This window comes from Quercus robur, chromosome 3, assembly GCF_932294415.1.
Source record: "Quercus robur chromosome 3, dhQueRobu3.1, whole genome shotgun sequence".
Taxonomy (NCBI): Eukaryota; Viridiplantae; Streptophyta; class Magnoliopsida; order Fagales; family Fagaceae; genus Quercus; species Quercus robur.
The window spans coordinates 30,716,708-30,735,596 of NC_065536.1; the positions used below are offsets into that span (position 1 = coordinate 30,716,708).

At 33.3% G+C, this 18,889-nt stretch overlaps 1 protein-coding gene across 1 annotated transcript in view; it reads right to left on the reverse strand.

Moving 5' to 3' along the window:
- Positions 1–684: 684 nt before the first annotated feature.
- The window catches only part of LOC126717760 (TMV resistance protein N-like), a 48,801-nt gene continuing 30,596 nt past the window's right edge, over positions 685–18,889 (reverse strand). The window contains exon 5 of the mRNA XM_050419645.1: positions 685–734. Within this exon, the coding sequence (XP_050275602.1) occupies positions 693–734 (42 nt within the window). The 3' untranslated portion in view covers positions 685–692. The remainder of the gene's footprint in view (positions 735–18,889) is intronic.

Below are 18,889 nucleotides of genomic sequence, written 5' to 3' on the forward strand. Positions count from 1 at the left end.
CACACACATCACACAATCAATCAAATTGGAGCATCACACCTGATGCCATATTCCCCTTGCACATACAATATTTTGTTGGAGCCCTATAAATTCTCCAAATTGCTTGCCATTAGCAAAATTAAGAAACTTTAGTTTAGCAAATTTAGTAATAATCTTCAATTAAAAAAAAAAAATTTCTAAAACTTTGAGAGAAAGAAAGAGAGACCTGATTCAATAATCTTCTTTTTGATTGTGAATTCAACAAATTACACCCTGTTGCATATACATCGTATGTACAATGTGGAAATCTTGAAATTTTCAGAAGGTTCCAGCAACAGTTAAGCCCTAGAATCTTTAATTGGGGAAATATGATAGTAATTTCAAGGAGGATAGTAAAGTTGCTATAAAATATATCTAGACATTCTGAATTGGGGAAGCAACCAGGGGTATCCATGACTTTTGGAAATTCATCACAATCAAACATATAGAGCCTCCTAAGATTTTGTAAATTAGAGATGTTACTTGGAACATCTTTCATGTTTTTTAAACTTATTGATAACTCACGAAGGTGAGTTAGATATCCTATTGATAAAAGCAACGCTAATCTTTCCATTCCTTGCTCAAGACCTTCATAACCAAAGAGATAACCTTTTAAGAGATTTCAACTGGGGTTTTCTTCGTAAAATTCTAAGACTTTGGCAATCATTGAGATTCTAGTATACAATCTTTTCAAGAAGTCCAACGGACTGATGAACCTCGACTAAATTTATACATTTATAAAGCTGCAACTCTTTTATGTTTGGGGGAATCACTGATAAGTCAGATATTTTTGTAATATTTTTACAACGTGGGAAATCCATATATTTCAATGTTTCGAATTGACACCTTTGCAGAAGAAGAAATTTTCTTTGAAATTTATTAGTAAAAAGAAAACAAAATAAGGCCAAAAATAAAATAAAAATAAAAATAAAGCTAAGAGCATAGATTAAGAAATAATAAATGTTTATGAATTATAATACACACTTTTAAAATAAACGAACATTTGAATTGTCTCTTTATAATTTGTAATACATCAGTTTGTATGTTCAATGTAGTAAAACTTGTAACATCTATAGCACTACACATTTTTTTAAATTTAAAAAAAAAAAAAAACATTTGTCAATAGTTCATTGATTTGCACAATAAATTCTTTTATGGTTATGTGTACATTTTTAAATATTTGTGCACGATTTCATTTAATTTATTGAAAAAAGTTATAGAAATTTTATTTTACCTCGAAATGCATGGTTTGGTTTTAGAAAAAAATAATATGCACCTTAGTTTATTCTCTAAAGGTACTTGTTAACAAAAAAAAAAACCTAATAAGAATTTATAAATGCTATGATTATACCTCGAAATGCTTGTCCAATTCAATGTGGCTCTCTAGCATGTTAAGTGCAACGAGTTTTGTAGGTTTAGAGGTGGATGGCAAGGATGATAAAGTAAATTCATTCCAATCAAGTAACACTAACCCATTGGGAAGAGATTTAAGGTCTTCACAAATTACATTACGAATTGTCAAATATTTGAGACTTTTCATCTTTCCCAATTGCATCTTTCTTGGTTGTGGCAAGGACAATGTTCTACCTCAAATTTCATCTAATCCCTAATTGGACAAAGAATCACATGAATTACGTTTGACAACGGAACATATGATTATTAAATTTAAAACAAAATCATCTTCAACATTAATAAGATAAATCAAACATACTGAGAAAAACTTAATTACATTTGCATTGTGAGAAAAGGGAAAAAGTAAATCAAAAGGACTTATACCGTATCTCCATTTAGTACTTCAAGAGCATCCTTATAACACAATAGCCTTCTATGTTTTTTTGACACTTCTGATTCTTGTCGAGCAATTTCCAAACTCATTTGTCATCTTCCTAGAATAAATTATCTATAAGATATTAATTCTCTTGTTAAAATACGATTTTCTTTTGAAAGTAAGACGGCAACTTTATTAAGAACAAAGAACAAAACTGTTCACCCTCACATGTTATATTCTCTACCCCATGCACATGCTGCTATATTTTCTACTCCAAAGTCTCAAACTTATATTCTCCATCCCATGCACATGTTATATTATTTCATAAAATCTTCTTTAAAATGAAAGAAAGTGCTTTTAAAATATATAAAAAAAAATGATAAAGGTAATTAATATTATCAATTTATATTTCCTGTTAACAGATTCCTTTGACATGGAATAAAGTTTGATTTAAAAGAAAATATATGTTTATTCATTCAGAACCATCGGAATCTAGACTAGTGTGTGTTTGGCATTAATGAAAGTTGCTAGCTTATTTTACTATTCAGCTTATTTTTGCTACTATTTATAGCCCCACTATACTTTTTGGTACTATTTATGGGTCTCACTGTACTATTTCAGCTAACTTTTACCTTTATCTACATTACTTTTGTAAAGTTTTTATTTACAACTATTTTGTATTAACTTTAATTCTGTGCCAAATTTGATTGTAATTTTGTTCAATATTATGTACCCTGTATTTCATGTGGGATTTCATTGTATGGGTTTTGTGTGAGAGAGGGTGTGAAGACTCAAGACTACTTTGAAGATCAAAGGAGTTTTCGCAGGTAGCTCGCTAGAAGACTTCCTGCGAAGTGAAGCCATGTGCTCAGCACATGACAGGAATGAGAAGAGTCATGACAGCTGGTTTTTGCGAGTATTTCGGGGGTAAGACCTTCCTGCGAGATACCTGCGAAATATTCTGTTTTGCTATTTTGGCATATTTGCTCCACAATGTCTTCACCCACACTATATATATATCATCATTACTCACATATTATGAGGAGTGTTTTTTAAAGAGAAAACCCTAGCCATAACCATTGAGAGTTAGAGATTGTCATACCTACAATCCTCTACGTAATCCATTGTGGTTTTCCTCAACTCTTACCTCTCCATATCCAAATCATTGAGAGGTTGATAGCCAAAACACTTACCACACCCATCCTGAGTGTAAAGTGAGGTTTTGGTGCTAGTGGGAATTATTGGAAGAAGCCATTTGTTTAGTGGATGCAATCGAGTTGAATTGCATGATCTAAAGAGCTAGAGAAGACAAGGCTTCATCAAGTCAATTGGTATTAAGCGGGTGCACTTCTTGTGGTTTCATTACCTAAGTGTGATTCTAGACCCTTTTTGAGATAGATCAATCTCAATCGCTTAATGCTTCTCCATACTTTGATGGGAGTAATTATGCTTTTTGGAAAGTCCGTATATGGGCATTTCTATGTTCCATTGATGATAGTGTTTGAGACGCTATCGAGATAGGATGGACTAGGCCGGAGGCCGCTAAATCCACATGGGATAAGGCAGCTCTTGCGGCAGCTAATGCTAATAGCAAGACTTTAAATGCTATTTTTTGTGGTGTTTCTCCTGACGAATTTCACAAGATCTCTCATATTAAAATTGCCAAGGATGCATGGCAAATATTGGAGACGACCTATGAAGGCACCAAAAAGGTGAAGGACACCAAGTCGAAATGCTTACCACACACTTCGAGGAGTTGAAGATGAGTGAAGACGAGTCATTTGACTCATTTTATGGGAAGCTAGATGAAGTGTTGATTGGGAAATTCAACTTGGGAGAAAAGACTGAGGACTCCAAGTTTGTGAGGAAGATTCTACGATCATTGTCGGAGAGTTACGGTGCAAAGGTCATTGCCATCGAAGAGAGCAAAAACCTTGATGAGATTAAAATTACCTATGAGCTATCTCTACCATCTCAAAGGAAGAGCAAATCTCTTGCTCTCAAGACAATCAATGAGAGATTGGAAGCTTAAGAATCCTCGGATGAGGATGAAGTTGAAAAGGATGTGGTGTACCTTGCTAAGAACTTCTGTAAGTTCCTAAAGTTCAAGTGAAATGGAAAGTCTTTTGAGAAGGGCAAATTCTCAAATTTCAAGAAGGACAAGAAATACTTCAAGAAGAAGGATTCAAAAGATTCCTCACCATCTCAAATGGTCACGTGCTTTGAGTGCAAGGGCATGGGCATGTGAAGATAAAATGCCCCACGTATTTGAAAGCAAAGGGTAAAGTCTTTGCAACCACCCTGAGTGACTCGAATGGTTCCAATTCTGATTCGAAATAAAGTTGTAATAGAGAAGGAAATTACTCCGCATTTATGGCCATTGCACCCATAGACTCATTAGAAGATTTAAGCCTTCTAGTGGAAGACGGTGAGCACATCTAATTAGAGTCTATAGGAATTGGGGAAGAATCCGATGATGAAGATGAAGGAACCAAGGAATTGCAAGAACCCTATAATTCTCTTCTTGAGAAAACCGGAGAGTATGCTAGAGTGGCTAAGGTAGCCTTCAAAAAAATGAAGATAGCTAAACAAGACTACAAGAGTATACTCATGTGGTGCAAAGAAACAAAGTGTGAAGTTAAGGCATTGAATGGAGAACTAACCGAAGCCTACTCCAAGATCAAGTTTCTTGGGCTTGAAGTGATTCAAGCTAATGCCAAAGTGGAGCGCGTTGCCTCTAAGAAACTTGATGAAGTGCTTGCACATCAAAAGCCCTTTTCTGACAAAAGCAGCTTAGGATATTCCAGAGAGAGTAGTTCAAGTGCCAATGTGTCAAAGGAGATGAAATTTGTTAAAACCAAGGAACCAATGATAGCGACTCCAAGTGTTGAGAATGTAAAAGTGGAGAAGAAGCCAAATGGAACTTGTATGTTTTTAGATCCCTATAAACTAGATTGTTGAACCTAATTAATTAATCAAGTGAATACTTAGGTTTATTATTCAAATCTAGGTTAAAACAAAACAATCATATCATGTAAAGTAGTGGAAAAATAAAGAACATAATGATATGATGACCCAAGAAAACCAAACCGGTAAAAAACCTGAGAAGGATTTAACCTAGCTATCCTCAAGGTAAAAAGCAAAACCACTATGAAAGAATTAAAGTTTGTACAATAAGACTTAGACCACTAACATCCTATTACTACCTCAAGTAAAAAACTTACTACCATAACCCCATAATAGCTCTGAGTCCATGGACTACTTCTTTCCTTGGCCTTTGCAACACAAGCACCCACACTTGTGATAAAAAAAATACAAACTCTCCTGTTTGTGACTCCAAGACCACCCTTGAAGGTTTAGATTATCAGCACCTTTGATGACTAGAGAAGGCAACAACTTTTACAATATCGGATCTTGAGATTCTTCAAGGAATAGCATCGGTAAAAGATATGAGAGAGTTTTTTGGATACAAAACCCTAGATACAAAAGGGGCACACTCTTCTCTCTCTAAAAAGCCTTGAAAACCTTACCTAGGATTAGCTTATGATGTCCTTTAAATACTGGAAAAAAGGGATTGCGATTTGGGCTTCAAACGGATAAATTATGGCCTTTTTACGTTTGCTGATTTTTGTTGATATGCGACTTTCGATCGATCGAATCTAATTTTCGATCGATCGAGCCTTGCAGAAATTGAATAGTAATTTTCTACAATTATTTGATTCCAAACTTAATTTAACCAAACTTTGAGCAAGTCTAAACCTAGACTAAGTGTTTTAATTATGATTTGCCAACATATACAAAGTGAAGTTCTAATACATTAATTCCTAAAGTCTTAGAACCTAACAAAATTGCTCAAAAGGTTTTAACAAAACCTCAAAATCCATTTATGGCCAAATCCAAGGCTAAAGGGAAATCTCTCCCAAAGCCTCAAAGAGGTCCTCATGTTCAACACTTCTACCACGATTGTGGAGTTCGAGGACACACAAGACCTAACTACTATAAACTTCATGCATTGAAGAAAGCAGATTCTCAAAGGCTAAGAGGACAAGGAAAAGGGAATTGGAATGCCATGCAATCAAAAGGGCGAGAAGCTGATTCTGGTTTTGGTGATATGATGAAGATAATAGATACCATCACTTCTTGTTTGGCAAGCTTCAGCCGAAGGTTTCAGAATCACAGCTCTAGTACCCAATCCTATAGGGATATCACCCCAAACGCACGTGCCGTGTGAGTGAAGAAGGGTACACATGCATAAACATTAAACCATGTCCATGCATCAATTCTTCCTATATGATGTGACTTTGATTGGTTATTTGCTTATGTTTCTCATTTTAGCACGTTTCTTTTCAAGTTTGTTTTGTACTTGTTGTTTTTGTTGATCTTACTTTTCATATTTTGTTTTTGAGTGTGTTGAAAAATTCAAAAATCCACAAAAATTGAAAAATCTCTAAAAGGTTTGATCGCCTGTATTGTGTTTATCACATGAGTTTGGCCTAGTACCTTTGTACTAATGGCGTAGTGCATTTTCAAGCTAAGCTTGTCATGTATGCACATCTATCTTTGTGAGAAAAATCTTGACATCTATGTATGACTATTGTAAATCGATCTTCAAGTTTGTCATGAATGATTAATCAGTGGTCTTAATGGTTTTGATACATGTATAGACTTGTGCCTATATATCTTTCCACTCCTTTATGTTTTTGCTTTATAACTCAATAGATGTCAAATCTTAATAAAAGATAATGAGCTGCAAAAACTGTCGTACATACTAGTATTTGATTAGGAAAAAAGGAAAGTGACTTGTATTGAAATGTATGGTGCCCAAAAAGCCAAAGGCTTACTCTAAAAATTGAAATATCAAAAATTTCAAGCATTAATCTCAAAATGAGATGTATTGTTCATAAATGATCAAAAAGTTATGAGTTGAAAGAAGCCAAAAGTAAAGCTTCCAAGATATATAATCATTTTCTTGTGGGAGGTCATATATGTTCATTTCTATATTTGAGATAGACCACTTGACTTAATTCTAATTGTGTATGACTTGATTGAATTGATCGTTGAAGTTTCACTTTAGACTAAGGACTATTCCACATTTGATACACACACAAAGCACACAAGACTTTTGTTCAATGAATGCTTATTTCATTTGTGTGATTGTACATGTTCAAATATGATGTGTATACTCAATTTCTTGTCGATCAAACCCAAAAAGATTTTTGAGTTTTTTTTTTTTAAAAAATTTTATTATTTTTTTAATGATTTTGAAAGTGTTTTTATGCTTTCGTGTTTTGAGTTTCTGTTCAAATTGCATTTACTCATGTTTTTCATCAAAAACTCCCTCTGGGGCATTTTTGTGAGAAGCTCGCGACTAAACTCTTCCCGCGAAAATGGATTAGGCAAAAAATGAAAACACAAAATTTCAGACAAAAACTCTCGCGACTATTTCGCGAGTAAAGACTACCCGCGAAAATTTTTGTGCTTCAGAGGCATTTTTCGCAAGTAACTTCACGAGAAGCTAACCCGTGAAAAAACACGTGTTTTCAATTTTAAAGGGCTGATGTAGATAGTTTTTCAAACACAATTGTTTTTCCCTCACTTTGCCTCCCCTCAAGCCTCTCTCTATCTAAAACCTATTTTCACTCAAAAACCCAACTAAATCTCAAGTGCAATCATTTCAAAATCATCTCTAAGGCATGTTTATTCAATCTTTTTTATTTATTTCCTTAGATTATGTGGAAAATTCTAGGTTTTGCTTGAGTTGGGTTCATTTTTGAAAAAGGGTTGGAAACTTTAAATTTTGTAATTTTTTTTTAATTTCTTGATTGGGCTTTGTCCCATTTGGTTTTTTATTTTTTTTTATTATTATTTTTTTGTGTGTTTATGTTGGTCCCTTGTGACATTTTAACATGTATTTAGGCAAGATGCACACATGTTCATGCATTGTTTACATGCTAGCTGTGTTGATGCATACCAAGTTTTTGATAAAATGCCCAAATGACATTTTGGTGTTGTTTTGGACTCCAATGAGTACCAAATTTTGGGGATTACCATAATTATACATGTTTATCATGTTTTAATCATTGGGTATGTGTTTTACACACTTTGACCAAAATGTGCTTAGTCATGCTTTGCACATGCATCACATATGCACACTTGATGCACGCACTTGTTCACTTGTCATGTTTTTGCATTTCAATCATGCTAGATTTATGCTCTTACATGTTTAGCTCATACAACATGATTTTGTGACGTTATTTATGTTCCTTTTAGGACTTTTGTGTTTATTTTATGGACTAACTTGGTACTAATCAAGTTTGTGTTATTGTCTTTGTGTTGTTACTCTTGCTTCTTTGCTATGTGACTGTTCTTTTGCAGATGTATCGTCGTTCCTCTCGCGGTAAAGACCATGTGATTGGCCTTATGTCATCCCCTGTATCAAAGAGGACCCAACATTCATCCGATGACTCCAATAGCGAGAGATTCAAGATTCCCTTGGATTCTCACACTTTCTCTAGCATTTTTAAGAATGCACCTACTGTAGTGGAACGGATTGTAAGGTTTGACACCCTAGGATCCACTTTTATCCCTAAGATTTTTGCGGACAAAGATTGGTCAAACCTATTTGGAAACTTTGAGGATACGGTTGATGAATTGGTTAAGGAGTTCTACTTGAATGCTAGGTTCACCAGAGCTGAACTGAAGTATTGGGTTCGAGGAAAGGATTTTATAATCACTTCGGACTATCTTGCAAAGATCCTTCACATCAATCAACCAACAAATGTGGATATCTCTTTATATGATGATAGACTTCCTCCAGTGACATATATTCTTCACATTCTAGGAGTTGATCATGACGTCTCAACCAAAAGCACGTCCATTGGAATTGCGAAGTTTGGACCAGAACTAAAAACTCTCACACTGATCATGTTTTCCAACCTTTATCTACTGACCAACACTAGATTCATCAATCTTGGAAGAGCACAATTTTTATGTGATCTCATCACAGGAACTCCGATTGATATTTGCACTCACATTTTCCAAACTATGGGGAAAACAACAGGATGGACAACAGCACAAATGTGTCTTCTTTTCTGCAATCTTATCATGAAAATCATGGTAGTTAAAGGTGTTCATCCACCAAAAGATGGAACTATCCTACTTCGTCAACGCCCAATATCCTTGGTGTCTCTCCAAATGAGGCAAAGTCACTCTTTTGCTAAATTGGAAAAGCAAAGTCCCTCCAAAACACCAAAGAGTGAATCTTTCCCACATGCCACTCCTTCTGGTCATTGCTCAGCTGTTCACACTACCCCCGGGCATCCCGAGACTGCATCTCCTCACACTTGAGCTGTAGTCTACTAGCACTCAATCAAGACCATCTAGCTCTCATTCCGATAGGTTAACTATCTTGGTTGAGGGTTTGCATGAACATATTTCAGGCCTTGCTAATGTTATCTATTCCACCAACAACCAGGTTCAAATGCGTCTAACAACCATTGAAACACAGTTAGATGAGATTCAACATAAGCTAGAGGAGAGCCTTTAGCTATTCGTGTCAAAAAGGGGAAGAGCAACTAACTATATAGTTTGGACTATAGCATATAGTAAGGGGGAGAGCATCATAAGAAAGGAAGTGTGCATATTGAAAGGGGGAGTTTTGTGGGCTCAAAAGGAGAAAGTTGATACACACTTTTGGATAGTCAACCATTGTTTGGCTAGTCTAGTTTACAGCTTATTAGTTTACTGTCCAGTTTACAGTTTGTTAGTTTTCCTTTATAGTTTTTATAACTCTTGGATATTTACATTGCTTTCTTTTAAAACTTTTAAAGTACTCTAGTTTAAAACTTCACTTTATTTTAGTACTTTGTTTTTGTATCCTTGCTTTGTAGCGTTTTTAAGTACTTTTAGATTTTGTTGCATTATCTTTAATACTACACACTTGTGCCATTATTGGATCTTGTATCCCTGATGAAAATACTTCTTGTGTTTCGCATTGGTTATGTGTTGGACATGCAATTGATCTTTGCATTGGTCTTAGTTGCATTGCATGTCCGAATGATCATTTACTAGTTAAATGATCATTGTAGTCATTCTTTAATGACTGGTCTTGTTTGATCAAGTTATACTTAATTGTTTATATATTGTTTATTATCTTGATCAAATTTTACTTGCTCATATACATACTGTGTATGCAACTTGTCATAAGCTTAATAAAAGTTTTGTTTGTGTGCGAGTGTTTCAGGATACAGGTGTATACGTGCAAGTGATTCACAGCTTCTAGATTAGGTGTGAGTGAATTTTTCCAGTGTTCTTAAACTCACATTTAAGTCTAGAGTCTGTTGTAGAGGTTTTGTCATGAAATAGCCAAAGGGGGAGATTGTAAAGTTGTTATTTACAACTATTTTGTGTTGGTTTTAATTCCGTGCCAAATTTGATTGTAATTTTGTTCAATCTTATGTACCCTGTATTTCATGTGGGATTTCATTGTATGGGTTGTGTGTAAGAGAGAGTGTGAAGACTTAAGACTACATTGAAGATCAAAGAAGTTTTCATGGGTAGCTCGCGAGAAGACTTCCCACGAAGTGAAGCCATGTGCTCAGCACATGACAGGAATGCAAAGAGTCATGACAACTGGTTTTCGCAAGTATTTCGTGGGTAAGGCCTTCTTGTGAGATACCTCCAAAACATTTTGTTTTGCTATTTTGGCATATCTGCTCCACTATGTCTTCACCCACACTATATATATACCATCATTACTCACATATTGTGAGGAGTGCTTTTTAGAGAGAGAACCCTAGCCATAACTCTTGAGAGTTAGAGATTATCATACCTATAATCCTCTACACAATCCATTGTGATTTTCCTTAACTTCTACCTCTTCATATCCAAATCCTTAAGAGGTTGATAACCCAAACACTTACCACACCCATCTTGAGTGTAAAGTGAGGTTTGGTGTTACTGGGAAGTATTGGAAGAAGCCATTTGTTTGGTGGATGCAATTAGGCTGAATTGCGTGATCTGGAGAGCTAGAGAAGACAAGGTTTCATCAAGTCAGTTGGTAGCAGGAGTTTGGAGGGCTCAAATACATAGGGTAGACTAGGTTTGGAGGGTCTTTTGTTATTCGTGTACTCCAACTCATTCTCTAGTGAATTGATTTACCGCTTAGAGGGCGGCAAAGAGGTTTTTCACCAGATTCTTCGGTTTCTTCTTCGATAACACATTGGGTTGCTATCTTGTGTTTGCATTCTTCTTCCCTACTCTTTTAGCTTTCATTTCATTGTTGCTATTTGATGAATATGGCTTAGAGTAGTTATATTGTTTGTTTGCTCGCATTTACTCTATTCTGCACTTAGTTTAAGTTAGAGTAAAATCAATCGAACTGTAATTTTTAATTTAGGGGTCTAAACAGCTCTTGTGTTTTCACACAAATTTGAGCTTTCAACTTTCAATAAAAAGTTTTTTAGTTTTAGCTAAATAAGCAGATCCTAAACAGACACTAGATATGCCTGATTAATTACTAAACTCTCAATGAAATAATAGTCTATTGATTCTCCCAAAAAAAAAAAAAAATTTGTTTTGGGGGGAAAGAAAGATATCTCATTGGTCGTTCGTAGAATTCGAACCCAACGATGAAACATAAGATTTGGTATAAAGGAATGTGAAATCATAGAAAACATGTATATCTTTTTCCTTTTAGAATTTGGTCACATCATATTATTTTATAGTAAGCACTACCTATACCAGCTTCAACAACTATAGAATGTAAGTCCTTTTAAAGTAAGCACTAAGCAGCACACGGAGAGCGCATTATTATTGTTAGGTCTGTGCTTGTGTGACATGGAGAAACATGGTTAAGAAAAATTATTGTTTTTGTTAATGCATTTTATTAGTTATTTATAACAACCAAAACTATTAAAGTATGAATTAATTAGAGCACCAATATTAGTTGTGCTAAAACAAATACTATTTTGACACAGAAAAAAGTATCTATATTAACACATCATTTTACAGTTCACCTAAATTACAAATTCTAGACTAGATATGCTTGATTAATTATTGAGAGTCTCAATGAAATAATAGTCTATCGATTCTCAACAAAAATAAAGTCCAGTAGAAATCGAATCCCTTGACGAAACATATGATTTGGTACAAAGGAATGTAAAATCATAGAAAACTTGTATTTTTTTTTTTCCTTTAAAAAACTGGTCACATCATATTATTTTATAGTAAGCACTACCATTACCAGCTTTCCAACAACTATAGATTGCAAGTCCTTCTAAAGTAATCAGCATATGGAGAGAGCATTATTTAGGAATGGCAACGAGTCGGGTTCGGGCCGGGTTTTTCCATATCTAGACCCAACCCGTGGGTTTATCTCAAAAACCCGAACTCGGCCCGTTTATTAAACGAGTTTTTTTTCTTAACCCACAAACCCGCCCTGTCGGGCCTCCACGGGCCCCGTGGGCCCCGTCCCTCTTGCCCAACCAAGCCCAAAATCAGAAACACAAACTTCGATTTATGATTTTCCGGCCCAAAATCACAAACACAAACACAAATCCAAACACGATCACAAACATAAACACAGAAATCCTAAACACAAATTTTAGACCTATGATTTTCCCTTTCAAAATCACAAACACAAACTCACATTGAGAATTTGAGACGAACTAAACCCAGAAAAAAAAAAAAAAAGAAAAAAAAAAAGAAAAAGATGGAGATCGAGGTGGAGCGAGGCCGTGAGGCCATGTGCGAGGAAGATGAGAGGGGAAGAGAGTTGTGCGACAGTGAGATTGGCGATAGTGAGGCTGAACGGAGTTGAGAGAGTAGAGAGCTGTAGGCTTGTGACAGTGTGGCGACAGTGTGAGATCGGCGACGGACTGCCTATGCTTGACTGCTTGTGGGCTTGTGGCCGTGTGAGACAGTGAGTGAGAGAGCTGAGACAGAGTGAGTGAGATTGTGAGCTGGAGATGTGAGGCTGAGGGCGTGAAATGGAAATAAGATTAGATTATGAGAGGCGGCTGGGTTAGGGAAAATGGGAAATAGGGTTTACATTACAACTATATATATAAGGGGGGTTTTTTGTAATTTCAGGGTAACCAGGTCATAAACGGGTCGGGTTTCGGGTTTTTTAATAAAAACCCGAACCCGACTCGGACCTGCTTCGGGGGGGGGGGGGGGTTTAAACCCATATCCGACCCTATTTTTTATCGGACCGGGTAAAATCCAGCCTATTAGGGTTGGGCCGGGCCGGGTATCCACAGGTCGGATTTAAATTGCCATCCCTAGCATTATTATTGTTTCGTCTGTGCTTGTATGATTCGGAGAAACATGTTTAAGGAAATTATTGTTTCCGTTAATGCAATTTATTTAATTTGTTTATAAAAATCATAACTATTAAAGTATAAATTAATTAAAAAATATGTAGAATATAGCTTGATGATAGATTTGTTTTACAAAGATGGGTTTCTCAACCCCCAAGGAATATTTGGGTAGCCAGTTCATTAGTTTAGGATGTAGCATAAACTTGAAGTTTTATGTTCAATCTATTACTCTGTTGATTTATGGTGTTTCAAAGTTGTTTTTTGGATGAGGTGATATTATATGAGACTACCCTCCCACACAAATAGTAAAATAGTCTCATTAAAAGGCTGAAACTGTACCAATTTTTTTATTAAAAAAAGAAAAGAAAAAAGAAAAATAAAACAAAGATGGGTTTCTTAAGTCAAATTTGTATCAAGCTATGTAATTAACTGACTCAACAAAAAATGATGAACAAGTTAGAAATCACCATCTTTATTATTATTATTGTTGTTGTTGTTGTTGTTGTTATTTTTATTTATTTTTTGAGAAAGAAGTTAAAGATCACTTGAAAAATTAAGGAAAGGCATGCATAAAATTTGAGTTCCGGTCTTTAGCTCAAATTTGACTCAAACTCAATAAAATAGTGAATAACCAAACCTTTTTTTTTTTTTTTTTTTGAGAAAGGTGAATAACCAAACTTAATTAAGCACCTTTGTACTCATCTAGACTAGTTACGTTTACAAATCTAAAGGTGGCATAGACATTTCTTTTCCTCCAAACTCAATTACAAAGTGAATAACCAAGCTTTTTTCATTGGTTCTAACTAGGAATAACTTTACATGCACGTACCATAACTTGTAACTTCTCCAAAGAAGGAAAAAGCACAAAAAAAAAAAAAAAAATGAAAAGAAAAATTCCATATCTCGTGCAAGACACTCATAGTCAGAGTTATAGACTTGACCATAGAAGATCCCGCGCAATTACCTTTCTCAAGCAAGTTACTTCATCTTGCCAAAACCATGCTATTGCAGGAAATGTGATGCATAATTTGTGATTCATTCATCACCCTCCACTGGCAGTAAAAAGACATTATGCATTGCACTTAGGAATTAACTATAAAGAATGTTTTTAATTTTGTAAGGTAGCATGAAACACAAAAAATTGCTTCCAAGCACATTTTGTTTATTTAATTGATACCATTTGAATCAAATAGTTATTCACTACTTATTCTAATCCATTCTACATCTTTACCTATAAAATATGGAATCTATTTCTTTAACCATGGAAAATTGAGATATTAATTCCATCTGATCAAGACGTTAGGAATCATAAGCTTTTGCATATGATGCTTTTCCTTGCAACAAAATTGATTCTTTCCTTAACTCTTTTTTGTGAAACACGTACATGGCAACTGCTATGAAGTTCACCATTTTATTTATTTATTATTTAATTGGTAGATATTGGGGAGGAGAGATGTGAGGTTAGAATCACATACATAAACACTACAAATAACGTCACATTACTGCTCGACAATCAATTAATTTAAGTTCAAACCATAGTCATGAAACACCATAAAATTTTACTCATTACTTATAGAATTCTTGACGAACTATATGCTTGACAATTTTAACAAATCTTTAACCAAGACCTACTCTAAATTCATCCACTCTCTTGGATCAAACTGTACGAACTAACCATATTCTTGAGATTTTCTATCCAAATTTAAAATTAAAATCTCTCTTAGTGTTCACTATTCATCTTTAAATTGACAAATGAATTATTGAGAATATGGGGAGACTTGTTTTATATATATATATATATATATATATCAACTTCCACACACTTTTCTAAATTAGGTTAATTATGGAATTTCAACTTAGTTGTCAATTAAAATTGTTATAATTAGAAACCCCTCCATTAATTTCTAGCCTTCAAATCAATTTGGAGAAATCCTAGCTTTACATGTTTTGCTTTTCCAACAGGAAAAAATGACCTAATTTTTTTGAGTCAAATTTTATTTAAAAAAACAAATTTTAATTAAATTGTAGTTAGTATTCTTTTCAAATACATCACTCAAACTCTTTTAGAAAAACCAATTTCAAATACACATCTTAAAAATTGACATAATTTAGCAACAAATTTGGTTGTAACTGATGACTATAACTCCACTAAAGAATCTAATATAACTATATATATTTTGAAAATCCATGGGACATTATGCAAGTTATCATACTTGAAAGGCTTAGGAGTACATATTGAAAATGGATTATTTGGGTACCATGACTGGTAAAGAACTGAAATGAAAAGGAAGATAATAACTCTCACTGTGGATTTTGGGGATTGTATTTGTATCACCAATCAGTGGCGGAGCCACTTGAGGACCCAAGGGGGCCTTGGCCCCCCAAAATTTTTGAAAAATTTTATAATTTTTTTAAAAAAATATCTTAAATAATTTGAAAATTCTTTAATAATCTTGCCATTTTGGCCCCCCATCCCTGATAATATACCTATATAAAGTCTAAAAATAAATACAATTTTTATTTAAATTAAATACAATCTACAAATACATGTCAATAAATTACAATAATTACACATTTAGCAAATTAGCATCTTTAAAATGAAGGTATTTTAACAATTATCTCAACAAATAAAAAAGAAAAAAAAATTCTAATTTTCATCCCAATACACAGCCACACAGTTGCAGCAGTCTTGCAAAACAGAAAAAATCTTTCTTACAGACTTACAGAAGGTGACCAATGGAGTGACACTCGTGGGATATCTTGACTTATGTAGTTTGGTGAGCTGTGTTGCGTACATGCTAAACATCATTCTGCTTTTCTTCCTCATAAAGTCTTCTCAACTTCTTCAAATATTCATCGAAGTTGGATCTCAAACACTTTACTAGTCATATGAGGAGAGAATAATAAGTTATTATTTTCAAAAGTAAAAAGCGAAAAAAATATTTTAAAAATAAAATAATGAAACTTTCTATTAAATTTTATGAAAGTTTTAATAATAGAGTCTCATGTAGGAAATTTTTTTAAAATTTATTAAAAAAAATTAGCAATATAATAGAGGTCCATGTGAAGTAAATTACCTTAATAATTTACTTTAATAACATGTTGTGTTTACCCTACATGAAAAAATTAAAAAAAAAAAATATATATATATATATATATATATATAAATATATATATATATATATATATATATATATAATATTAAACTGGTTGACATTTTTTGGTGTATTCATAACATTTAAGATTCAAATTTCTCCTTCCTATTATAATTATTGAATTATATAAAATAAATATAATAAGATTAAATTTACTACTCACTCATATAAAAAAAAAAATGGAAGTAATCTATTTAATTGAAAAGAAGGGGACATAAAAGAAAAAAAAGAAAATGAGGGATTAGTTTACATTTATATATAAAATAAATATTATAATATTATTTTTCTTCCATAAATATAATAAGATTAGTTTTACATCTTATTCATGTGAAGAAAAAATAATAATGAAATTAATCTAATAAATTGACGATGAGGGGGTAGTTTTTTAGTTTCCATTTATATAAATAAATATAATAAGATCAGATTTATATCTCATATATCCGCAAAAAACAAATTATGGAATCAAACTAGTAAATTGAACATTCTCAAAAAAAAAAAAAAAAAAAAAAAAAAAAAAAAAAAAAAAAAAAAAAACTAGTAAATTGAAAATAATCCAATATGTATCTTGTATGTGAAAGAAGCATCAAGTTTATATTTTCAACAATAATTCCGGATCCTATATAAAAATTAATGATACTTTATCCAATTAATGGGGTAGCACCTTATTATAATATATTTATATCATCTCTTACTTAAAATATAGATATATAATACATAATCTATATATATATATATATATATATATATATTATATCATTGGAATAGGATTATTGGGTGTAGGGATGGCAATGGGGTGGGACGAGGCCAAAGGATGGGGTCTTCGTCCCCGCCCTGCATGTTTTAATCTTGCCCTATCACCACCCTGCCCCGTATGATGGGGAAAATTTTTTCACCCCATCCCCACCCCTTGGGGCCCCGCGAAGCCCTGCCTTACCCAGTAAAACTCTACTTTTTGTTAATTTGCCCTACAACTAGTACAATTTTTTTAATGAAACCTATTTCATTAATAAAAATATACTTAAAATTTTAACTAAATTTATCCCATCAAATCAAATCAATTTTTAGAAAAAATTGAATAATATATCCAAGCGTTTAACAAGACAATCACCACCAAAAAAAAAAAAAAAAAAAACTCATGGTATAACATATAACAAAATAAAGAAAGAGAACCACATTAGGTAGAATAAAATAAGTTAATATTGATACGTTTGTATAAATAGTAGGGTTTTAGGTTATGAAAAATTTACAATTATAACCCTTAGCAACGTGGGGCGGGCGGGGTGGGTCTAAAAAGTCTAAACACATCCCATCCTTGCCCTGTCCCATGGTGGGAGTCTAAAATCTTGCCCCATTCCCACCCCACCACCTTTGTAGGGTGAGGAAAACCCATGCGGGGCGAAGCGAAGAGGGGCAGCTTAAACAAGGCGGGGCAAAATTGCCATCCCTAATTGAGTGTTCATTTTTCTATACTCTCTCCAAGGTACTCTAAGACATTTTTAACATTAAATTAACAATAAATAAGAAAAAAAACATTAATAAATTAATAAAAAGAAAATTGAAATTTCTCAAAGTGAGACCACGCCATAAATCTGTAAAAATTAGCACACTAACTCCATTAGGATTTTTTTTTTTTTTTTTTGTGAGAATCAACACCAAGCCTGCAAAAAATTTATTAAGAACCTGAATAATCTGCAAGAACAAGAGAGTCTATTTCAAACGGAACATCCTCCATTCAATAAAATTAAAAAAAAAAAAAAAAAAAAAAAAAAAGCTCTCTAAGTTAAGGCATGTGCCACGGCATTGTCTTGCTTAACAATGTGAGAGAAAGAAAAACTCCTAAGTGAGTTACACTAAAGTATCCTTAACTAAATGACCAAAGGAAGAAGAGAACATATCCCCTGTTTTGACCACATAATCTTTTTAAATTTCATATATTTCCATGTTTATATGTGTATGGGTGTGTGGTTTTTAGAATTACAAATGGTGTTAAATTTTGTTTATTTAAATTGACAAGAGCTAATAGTTTAATGCCAATAAATTAGGAATTGGATCTCATTAGAAAAATTTAATTCAATTTCAAAATTAATTTATATCAAGACATGTTCGAATTTGAAGAACTAGGTAGTATTCTAAATGTAGCAAAAGAAACCAAAAAAAATGGGTCATCAAAGTCATTATATTTCTAAAAAAAATGAGAAAAGAATTCTCAAAAATAAATCTATTATTATTATTATTATTATTTGGATTGAAAAAAAAAAGAATTATATGAATTGAGTGAAACTCAAAAAGGATAAAATTCAACAATTCATAATCAAATGAGTTACTAATCGTCCATTAAAATTTGATCTATATTTTGGGAAAATAAGCATCATGTAAGGGAAGTTTGTGGTGTGCTTGTATTAAAACCAATTTCCTTGTCCCTTTTATGTGTGTGTGTTTATTTCTAAAAACAAAAGGAGTAGTATAACTGTAACTATAGCATAAGTATAAGGGCGAATCAACATAAAAAATAAAATAAAAGGTGGTGTGTTATAACTTCCCCATACGTGTTAAAGGTTTCACACAAAACTTAGAAAAGAACGATGCTGGATTGCTGGTATTCCAAAACAAAAGTTCCAATTTAGAAT